The sequence below is a fragment of the Notolabrus celidotus genome, chromosome 13, assembly GCF_009762535.1.
Source record: "Notolabrus celidotus isolate fNotCel1 chromosome 13, fNotCel1.pri, whole genome shotgun sequence".
Lineage (NCBI taxonomy): Eukaryota > Metazoa > Chordata > Actinopteri > Labriformes > Labridae > Notolabrus > Notolabrus celidotus.
Genome location: NC_048284.1, coordinates 33,086,365 through 33,097,832, shown reverse-complemented (window position 1 = coordinate 33,097,832; position 11,468 = coordinate 33,086,365). Strand labels below are relative to the sequence as shown.

At 41.3% G+C, this 11,468-nt stretch overlaps 1 protein-coding gene across 1 annotated transcript; it reads left to right on the top strand.

The window, feature by feature from the left end:
* Positions 1–644: 644 nt before the first annotated feature.
* LOC117824632 (putative nuclease HARBI1) lies at positions 645–4,970 on the top strand. The gene is given in 9 exon segments (XM_034700166.1): positions 645–769; positions 771–1,075; positions 1,144–1,245; positions 1,248–1,267; positions 1,714–1,825; positions 1,913–2,107; positions 2,110–2,240; positions 3,532–3,655; positions 4,891–4,970. Coding segments are annotated over 9 exon segments (1,194 nt in total).
* The last annotated feature ends 6,498 nt before the right edge of the window (positions 4,971–11,468 follow it).

Genomic DNA, 11,468 nt, shown 5'->3' with positions numbered 1-11,468 from the left:
GTCCTTTCCTTATAAATGTGGCATTGACCCACCATTACTAGATCCGGCCTTGTCTTATGGAGCTCATCATGTCTGTCTGACAGTAACTGAAGTGAATCTTTGAGCTGGACTAGTGCAGTAAATATAAATGATTGTATATGACGGTGTGGATGAGCAGACTGGATGTGAACCAGTGTGGCTGTATTTGCTGTTTTTCACTTCTTTGACTTTCCCACAGCGTGTCTGCTGTGAGAATCTGAGGCACAGAGGCAGACCTGTATACACAATAAACATAAACAAATAAACACTACGTATAACCAAAGCAGATCATAGTGTGCCTCCTGATACTTCACTCATCATAGGGCTGCTTTGTGAACCACAGTTTGGTCTGGGACACCAACTGGGTCACCTCTGTTTTTCAAAGGGGCAGTCCAGTACTTTCACACCTGAGGGGTATACTATGAAGCCAGATTTGCGGTTATCAAGGTAACTTCAGGGTTAACTCTGTGTTTTCTGTACTACAAAGGTGGCTCAGTTCTTACCTGGGTAGATCACCATGGTTACTCATGCTGAACGCTTAACCTGCTGCGCAGCAGGTTATATTCGGGATAAGGGATCAGTGCGTATAAAAGGCCCGCCTACTGACCAATCAATTTACTAGGACGATGGCATGAACATTTTTGGACAACCCAGTAGAGCTCGGAGCACAAATTGTAAGAGGATCACTGAGAACAGCAAGAGTGTTTAGAGACCGGCAAAACCCTCTGTCTCTCCCAGATGAAATACTGATAACGTTACAGATTCTCAGCAGAAGGAATCAAATATTTGTGTGTGCTTTTGGAGCCTTTTGTTGCTAACGCACCCTGTAGGAGTCGTGCCCTGACCGTTCAGCAGACTGTCTGCATTGCGTTGCGTTTTTTTGCCACAGGCACATTTAGGTATGCTGTCGGAGATGCAGAAAATCTCAGTGAAAACACTGTGTGCTCCACAATTCATAAGGTTACTGGTGCACTTGTTGAAACGTTGGATACGCTTGTCGTGTTCCAGGGACACTTGCCGACGCAGGCTGTAAAAGAGGGCTTCTACAAGATCGCAGGTAACCTATTCAATTATTCTTAATGAATAATCAAGATCATTTTACATACTGTTGATCATTAAATCCAGATTACCCTTTTCAGAGGATTCAAACAGTGCTCTGTGCGAAAGATTGCACGCACATCCCCATTACTGGCCCTTTGGGTGAAAATGAGGCAGACTATGTAAATCATTTCACAGCCTCAACGTTCAGGTGAATCATTCATTGGTAATTTGCAGAATCAAATTTAGAGATAGAGATAGAGATATACTTTATTTGTCCCCCGTTGGGGGAAATTCTTTTGTTACAGCAGCTTACAACACGGGACAGGGGAATACAACAATGTACTAACATAGTTAAAAAATATAATAACAATAGTAATAGCAATGACACGGGTAAAATATAATAAAATAAAATAAAATAAAATAGAATAAAATAATATAAAATAAAATAAAGTAAAAATAAAATAAAATATTGCAACTATTACGGATGTATACACACTATGTACACTTCTATCTGATAAATATGACGTAAAAAATGTATTTTTAATCTGCATGCAGTAGTGATAACTGAATAATTCTTGGACTACCAGTCACTCTGTGGAGGAGCTTTTTTGATGCTAAAACCAGAGGCATTACTAACCATAAATTCTTTTACAGATGACCTGTGACCTTAACCACCTCGTCACAAGTGTTGAGGCAAAGTGGCCCGGGTCAGTCCATGACTCCCGGATCTTCAGGGAATCAAGGCTGTGTGACAGACTTGAGCAGGGTAATTATTGCAATTTTTTAAATGTCATTTTTTATTCAAACATTCATTGTGTGATACTGATGCTGGTAATGTTTCTTGTGGTTTCAGGGCTGTTCAGTGGGGTTCTGCTGGGCGACAGGGGCTATGCCTGCCAAGCCTCACTGATGACCCCTGACCCTGAAGCAGGACCACAAAACTCATTCAACATGGCCCTGGCAAAAACCCGCTCAAGAATTGAGAACACATTTGGTATACTTACATCTAGATTTACCTGCTTGCAGGGGTTGAGAGTGATAATTGAGAGAAGATAATTGTGTCGTGTGTGATTCTTCACAACATTGCCACAATTAGGAAGGAAAGGGCCCCTGTTGTAAACCCCCACCCCCCTAATGTTGTGGACCCCATCACTTTGGACTTCCCCACTGGACACTGGGCAGTAAGAGAAGCCATAACCCAACGATTTTTCACTTGAACAAAGGACTCTTTTTTTCATTTATTTATTTATTTCCTTATTTATTTGTTTATTTATTCATTTAGTTAATTATTAGTTTATCTCCATTTTTGTTCATCTATTTATTTTTTTCCTTATTTATTCGTTTACTTATTTATTTATAGTAATTATTATTAATTATTATTAATTTATTTGGTGGAGTAATAAGAACAAAAACAAACTCCAATAACTCCAGTAGATTCTTTCAGCAAACAGCAAGGAAACAGGCTGTGGAGGGTGCAGCATGATTATTTGGGGGAAAAAATCAAAGTTCATCCTTCAAAAGTTATTTTGTTTAGTCCCTGATACACTCTGAAGTGTCTGGTGACATTACAGAACAGATCCCTGCAGAGACAGAGCTTTTGTTTGAGAGCAGGATGATTACTTAATAAGAAAGTGCACCACTCACTCTCTCTACTTCACTCTTTAAAAAGTCCAGGCTTCATTTACAAAAACAGGAATTTCACCTCAATGTTGCGTGTTATACAAACTTGTTATCTGGCTGTGTAAGATGCTTGATTCTGATTGGTCAAATCCCCTTGACGATGGTTATTTACTTCCACCGACATGAGCAACACCAGAGACAAACTGATCACACGTCATGTCAAATCAATCCACAGAAAAGACTTCAGACACATTTAGCTTCTGCTTGGATCCTGTCCATCAATATGATGAAGGAGTGGAGCAGGTGAGAGAAACTTCAGGTTAGTGATCTCTCCAAAGAAAGTTAAACCATGAGCGGTGGTGATGATAGCAGCAGGGTTCAAAGTTGTGACATTAGTTTCTTTTTAAAGGTGTGTGAACCACAGAGCTCAGAGAAGAAGGAGAGCTGAATGAGGACAGTTTCATGTTCTATCCACCACAACAGGCAGAGAAGAATCAATCACCATGGAACGATCACTGACGAGGAATCACTGGGACTAATTTTTTTAAAAACTGGGGTTGGGGTCTTGTCTCACCCTGTCTGGATTCTACTTCCCATAACTACCTGCTACCCATACATTATATATATCCCTTATATGTTGTTTGATCCAAACGAAACTTCAAAATGCAAAAACAATCTCTATTACCTGAAGAAACCAAACAGTGAAAGCCAAGGTGAACCAGCAGCTCTGAACAGAACAACTGACTCCAGGGGAAAAAAGGTGACCATGCTTGCACTTACTCTTTAATGCAGACTGCAAGATGTGGTCTAAAGATCAGGAACGTTTTTATGTCTTCATGATTTCACATTCAGAACAAAGACTTACTCAGTGTCAGATTCATCAGCATGTTGCAAACTGAGGTTCGTGTGAACAAGGGGCCACACCCTGAGCAGCAGCAGCAGCCTCCTCCTCCTCCTCTTCCTCCTCATGATGAAGGTATGATGTTGACAGTGCTGACAGGATCCTCCTGTCCAAACCTCAGCCTGTGATTACGGCTTCTGTAGATTATAATTTAGCCTCTGCAGAGCGTCATCTCAGCCAGCTCAACATGCTGAGGCTGCAGGGCCAAAGTCTGAGGATCTGACCCGCTCATCAGACCTTCATCACCTTTGTTCTGCAGGACAACAGCGTGTGCTGCCAAAACCCCCTGTATATTTAGACTCCAAGAGACAGTCGCATGAAAACTCAGAGAAGATGGAAGTGGTTGTCTCCTCTGGTTAAAAACTCAGAGTTTGACTGTGTGCTGGCCTCCAGTTCTTTAATAAAAGGGCAGTTTTGAAACAAATTAGGACCAAGTCTGAAAAAACACAACTATTCATACTTGTTCAGTCTTTTTATACCAAAGAGAAAAAAAGACATGGGACCACATCAGACAAGAAAACAATGCCCACAGCTTGTAATTATGTTTGAAATGTGGTAAGTAGAATATCAAGATTTCCAATTATTTTCAAAGAAGAGGAGAAAGAAAGGAGCCTGGAGGAGATATAAGTCTCTGCTTCACATGGTTCCACTTTACAGGCCTGAAGAGAAACAAACAAATTGCACCTCATTTGGTCTGCCCGGGTATTTTTAACTGCTTTTGGCTGGCAAAGCCGCAGCACAATCAATTGCACGCTCGAGAACAGCACTGACTCTGCAGAAAAGGCACACACACACACACACACACGAGCACACAAACACACACACAACCAGTGAACAGTATCCAGGGGTTTTACATGAGAAAGTTGCAGCTCTTGTGTTTGTGGCCTGGCGTGACTCTCTAACAGCACTGAGTCAGCGAGTCGCTGCAGTAAATTGACGGATGCTGAGCAAACTGACCACTGCTACTACATCTTTAACTGCTCTCATGTATATGTGAGCTTCATGTTCAGGAGAAGAACACACACTTCATGTTTGTGTGAAACATACAAAGCTCAAACATCTTGTTTGTGCTGGGGAACATCTGAAGTCTTTCTACCTTTGATTGCACTTCAGAGGCTATGTGGGCTTACAGGAAGGTGCCTGTGTGTGTGTGTGTGTGTGTGTGTGTGTGTGTGTGTGTGTGTGTGTGTGTGTGTGTGTGTGTGTGTGTGTGTGTGTGAAGGTACAGAATAGACAGACTGGCATTTGTTCTTGTTGGTCCTGTTAAGCACAGCCAACACGTCTCTGTCTGATCTCTGTGTGAACGTCAGAATGTCAGAGTTCCATGGTGCAGAGAGGAAAGCAGACGAGCAGTAACAGGAAGTATTACATGCCACCCAACATATCGTAGAACACAGAACATTGAGCATGGGTATTGTAATTTATTAAAGTTGCTAAAAGATTTACAATTAGAAGAAAAGCAGAGCAGCAGGCGCTTCAGTCGCCTAAATGTAAGTCCTTTTTGTTAAGCTGATCCCACTATTCCAAACTTGACAGCATTATCAACTCACAGCCCTGGTTAAAAAAAAGTGGGATGCTGTGTAAATTTTAATAAAAGAAGATTTTGATTGTTTGAAAATAATTTAAACCCTGACTGCAGGCAGGCCAGTTCAGCACCTGGACTCTTCTACTACAGAGCCATTATGTTGAAATACGTGCAGAATGTGGTTTGAATGAATACATAGGTCCAGAGAAGTCTCAGTGTTTCTGGATCAGGTTTATATGGTTTCCTCATTGCATGGATCAGTTTGAACCTGATTTTGTAGATGCAGTGATGAACTGTGTTCTCAGACAACAGTTTAAGGAAGTGATTTTGACCTCATGCAGTGACTTCCACTACAGAGTCATGTCTGTTTTTAATGCAGTGACTTCCACTACAGAGTCATGTCTGTTTTTAATGCAGTGACTTCCACTACAGGGTCATGTCTGTTTTTAATGCAGTGACTTCCACTACAGAGTCATGTCTGTTTTTAATGCAGTGACTTCCACTACAGAGTCATGTCTGTTTTTAATGCAGTGACTTCCACTACAGGGTCATGTCTGTTTTTAATGCAGTGATTTCCACTACAGAGTCATGTCTGTTTTTAATGCAGTGATTTCCACTACAGAGTCATGTCTGTTCCTAATGCAGTGATTTCCACTAAAGAGTCATGTCTGTTTTTAATGCACTGACTTCCACTACAGAGTCATGTCTATTTTTAATGCAGTGACTTCCACTACAGAGTCATGTCGGTTTTAATGCAGTGATCTCCACTACAGAGTCATATCTGTTTTTAATGCAGTGACTTCCACTACAGAGTCATGTCTGTTTTTAATGCAGTGACTTCCACTACAGAGTCATGTCTGTTTTTAATGCAGTGACTTCTACTACAGAGTCATGTCGGTTTTAATGCAGTGATCTCCACTACAGAGTCATGTCTGTTTTTAATGCAGTGACTTCCACTACAGAGTCATGTCTGTTTTTAATGCAGTGACTTCCACTACAGAGTCATGTCTGTTTTTAATGCAGTGACTTCCACTACAGAGTCATGTCTGTTTTTAATGCAGTGACTTCTACTACAGAGTCATGTCGGTTTTAATGCAGTGATCTCCACTACAGAGTCATGTCTGTTTTTAATGCAGTGACTTCCACTACAGAGTCATGTCTGTTTTTAATGCAATGACTTCCACTACAGAGTCATGTCTGTTTTTAATGCAGTGACTTCCACTACAGAGTCATGTCTGTTTTTAATGCAGTGACTTCCACTACAGAGTCATGTCGGTTTTAATGCAGTGACTTCCACTACAGAGTCATGTCTTTTTTTAATGCAGTGACTTCCACTACAGAGTCATGTCTGTTTTTAATGCAGTGATCTCCACTACAGATTCATGTCTGTTTGTAATGCAGTGACTTCCACTACAGAGTCATGTCTGTTTTTAATGCAATGATTTCCACTACATAGTCATGTCTGTTTTTAATGCAGTGACTTCCACTACAGAGGCATGTCTGTTTAATGCAGTGATTTCCACTACAGAGTCATGTCTGTTTTTAATGCAGTGACTTCCACTACAGAGTCATGTCTGTTTTTAATGCAGTGACTTCTACTACAGAGTTATGTCTGTTTTTAATGCAGTGACTTCTACTACAGAGTCATGTCTGTTTTTAATGCAGTGACTTCCACTACAGAGTCATGTCTGTTTTTAATGCAGTGACTTCTACTACAGAGTTATGTCTGTTTTTAATGCAGTGACTTCCACTACAGAGTCATGTCTGTTTTTAATGCAATGATTTCCACTACATAGGCATGTCTGTTTTTAATGCAGTGACTTCCACTACAGAGTCATGTCTGTTTTTAATGCAGTGATCTCCACTACAGAGTCATGTCGGTTTTAATGCAGTGACTTCCACTACAGAGGCATGCCTGTTTTAATGCAGTGATTTCCACTACAGAGTCATGTCTGTTTTTAATGCAGTGATTTCCACTACAGAGTCATGTCTGTTTTTAATGCAGTGACTTCCACTACAGAGTCATGTCTGTTTTTAATGCAGTGACTTCCACTACAGAGTCATGTCTGTTTTTAATGCAGTGATCTCCACTACAGAGTCATGTCGGTTTTAATGCAGTGACTTCCACTACAGAGGCATGCCTGTTTTAATGCAGTGATTTCCACTACAGAGTCATGTCTGTTTTTAATGCAGTGATCTTCACTACAGAGTCATGTCTGTTTTTAATGCAGTGACTTCCACTACAGAGTCATGTCTGTTTTTAATGCAGTGACTTCCACTACAGAGTCATGTCTGTTTTTAATGCAGTGACTTCCACTACAGAGTCATGTCTGTTTTTAATGCAGTGACTTCCACTACAGAGTCATGTCTGTTTTTAATGCAGTGACTTCCACTACAGAGTCATGTCTGTTTTTAATGCAGTGACTTCCACTACAGAGTCATGTCCGTTTTTAATGCAGTGATTTCCACTACAGAGTCATGTCCGTTTTTAATGCAGTGACTTCCACTACAGAGTCATGTCTGTTTTTAATGCAGTGACTTCCACTGCAGATTCGTGTCTGTTTTTAATGCAGTGACTTCCACTACAGAGTCATGTCTGTTTGTAATGCAGTGACTTCCACTACAGAGTCATGTCGGTTTTTAATGCAGTGATTTCCACTACAGAGTCATGTCGGTTTTAATGCAGTGACTTCCACTACAGAGTCATGTCTGTTTTTAATGCAGTGATTTCCACTACAGAGTCATGTCTGTTTGTAATGCAGTGACTTCCACTACAGAGTCATGTCGGTTTTTAATGCAGTGATTTCCACTACAGAGTCATGTCGGTTTTAATGCAGTGACTTCCACTACAGAGTCATGTCTGTTTTTAATGCAGTGATTTCCACTACAGAGTCATGTCGGTTTTAATGCAGTGATCTCCACTACAGAGTCATGTCTGTTTTTAATGCAGTGATCTCCACTACAGAGTCATGTCTGTTTTTAATGCAGTGATCTCCACTACAGAGTCATGTCTGTTTTTAATGCAGTGATTTCCACTACTGAGTCATGTCTGTTTTTTAATGCAGTGATCTTCATTACAGAGTCATGTCTGTTTTTATTGCAGTGATCTTCACTACAGAGTCATGTCTGTTTTTAATGCAGTGATTTCCACTACAGAGTCATGTCTGTTTTTAATGCAGTGACTTCCTCTACAGAGTCATGTCTGTTTTTAATGCAGTGACTTCCACTACAGAGTCATGTCCGTTTTTAATGCAGTGATTTCCACTGTGTTCGGGTCAATCATACTACAGAGGAAGCAGTGATTCCCAAAGTCTGAGGCCTGACCCTTGAAGGCCCTGCTGCATTTTTGTTGGCCCACTTGCTTTTTTCATATTGATTCCTCCATCATCCCCCGGTAGTGATCTTTTCCCACATGGTCTCCAGAGTGTAGTCCTTTTTTTTCTGTTCTGAGGTCTGCTTACTTCCCTTTTAACACGTGGTCAAACACTTAAGGTATCAGGAATCACCCCCAAATTGGCTCATGTGGCTCAAACACAATTACAGTCATTACTTCTGGTGGGCATAAGTACAAACAGGGGAATGAGAGCGGCCTGGTATCAGACGTTCAGTGTGCACAACAGGAAGCTGCTGATCAGAAGTCTGTCTCTGCTCTGAGCCGAGCTTATCCTCTATTATTTGATCTCACTGATGTGCAGTCTCATTCCTGAGGGGCAGTTTGTGTAGTCAATTTTACACTTTATGGATCTTACACAATCAATGGCTCAGTCATGCACACAGCTTCTCTCTCCGTCTCTCTCTCTGTCTGCCTGCCTGCCTGCCTCTCTCTCTCTCTCTCTCTCTCTCTGTCTCTCTCTCTCTCTCTCTTACAGCATGTTCATGATAAGCTGTGTGTTTCAGGAGTTGCAGAGACATTTGTCCTGTCGAAAATTAGCACAGGCAGTAATAACTGCTTAGTAAAACTGACTTGTAAATACTTGAATCCGTTAGATCTCTCTGTCTGAAACCGCTGCTGTATTTGTGTAATAACAAAAAGAGCCCCGACAGCAGAAACCACCCGACTTAACAAGGCCTGTGGTCTCATTTTCATCCAAATTAAAAGTCTATTTTCACAAACAAGAGCAGAATGCCAGGGGGATGAGATAATTCCTCGCTCTCACTGCTCTCTCACATGGGGAAGGATTTTCTCCAAATGATGTCTGAATGCTGAAACAAAGAAAAGTAGCAGTCTTACTGCATTTACAGCTCCTGGTATTGTTTCAATAACAAATGACGACCAACATTTTCCTCCTCGTTAGTTAGATTAACGGCTAAAAGGTTCAACATCTCCCTGAACACAAAGACTGTGGAGCCGCTATGAGTAACAGCTGACAGATGAAGGTGTTCTTTCCTGGAGTTACATTTATGTCCTCCTTTAGCAAAATTATGCATATATTATAGTCTCACGGCCAAATTCCACCAGATCCGTCTCCGATCCGTCACAGCACCAGATCTGATAGGTTTCTAATCCAGTCGATGTGTTAACTTCCTCTGGATCCGCTCCGTTGTGTTCCAGCTAGTGTTAGTTTTGGCGGCTATTTTAGATTTAGACTTAGTCTTAGTCTTTAGATGAAACTGCCTGTTAGTTTTAGTCACACTTTAGTCTTTTCAGCCCTTTTAAGTCTTAGTCTAGTTTTAGTCGACGAAAACTCAAAACATTTGAGTCTAGTTTTAGTCAGATTTTTGTCTTTGCTTTTTGCCAAATCATTTTCTCTCTTTTAAATAATTCATGCAGTCGATCAGATATCAGTATCAGGGTTACCAAGAGTTCAAATAGTCAATATTTCACTCTTTTAACACTTTTGTGTAATATCTTAAGTTTAATTATTTAGCCTCTAACTGCTAAAAAGTACAAGGGAAACATTCTTGATGTGACCACTATGAAGATATTTTGATTCTCTTGATTCAAGTAAAAATGCCATAAACACAATATAAGGGCTGTATGGAGCTTTTACGACGGTCCCTCAATGCACCTCGCAGATACAGAGGCACTGGACAGACAGTCAGTTCACTGCACTCTGAAATGCATCTGCATCTTTGATGTCAAAGAGTTGATCCAAACTTACTAAATATATCTGATGTATCACCAAACTGGATTAAATCAAGCTGTAGACGTGGAGCTTTTTACTGTGAGAGTGACAAAAACATCAAATATTAAACAGACGTCCCCCGGTTGTGTCTTTGTCACTAACGCACACCGGGGGTAAAAATCATCAATGAAGATGAGACAGATGCATGAAGGTGAGGAGAGCTGGTTCATAAAGCACACCTGCTGCAGGTAGAGACCAAGCTAACACTGAGCCCCTCAGATAATAACTCAGCCTGTCACAGGAAGTCATCACTTTTATCTTTAAAGACGCACAGCGGGGGAAACATGGATTTCTTAATGTCTGACTGTCCACCACTAATGTTTTCATCTCGTCATTGTCTCATCAACAAAAGGGTATAAGGGTATTTGGGTATCTATAAACAGTAACGTTGTCATGGTCACTTGTCCTGCCTGCTGTTCCCTCTTTTCACCCGATCTCTGTTCAAGTCATCTTCTTCATCAAGTGAAGACTTACGTTTATGTTCAAGGGAGGCCTGTCACAGGAAGTCATCACGCCATCTTTAAAGACGCACAGCACAGGGGGAAACATGGATTCTTAATGTCTGACGGTCCGTCACTTAAGTTTTCATCTCGTCAACGAAATCTAAACATATGTTCGTCAGAGTTTTTATCATCAGGGATGCAGTTAAGCACGTCTTTTTCGTTAACGAAATTAACACTAGTTCTGGCTGCGTCTGATCCAGCAGGTCAGAGTCCTCAGGATCAGATACACAAGACTTCTATTTTTGCCGGATGCCGGATCACACGCATCAATTTCAACAGAGCAGATGGAGCGGGACAGGAAGTCAGGTTTCACCAAAACAAAATGAAAACATCCGGTTAATTTTCAGAATAAAACACTCTGTGTTATCACCAGATCGTATTTCACTTAACTACAACAACAAACCAAAGTCATGATGAGCGGAGCCAGGCCTGGAGTCAACAGGTCAGAGGTTTTCAGAGGACCAGAAAGACAACATGGATGAGGAGAGGAGGAGGAGAATCCTTGATTCAGTAATTACTGCGGGAAAACCTCGGTCACATGACTCCAGCTGTCCGGAGATCCTGTTCAGTGCTGCGTTCTGAAAATGGTGGGTGTTGACGGACGAGGGAGCAAGGAGCTGGACTGCAGCAGATCGGAGACGGACTGGACACAGATCTGGTGGAAGTCCTGGTTAAGTCTGGTTGGGTTGCCCAGTTTATAGTTCTGGGTCTGAATGACGCCGTAGCCTACCTCA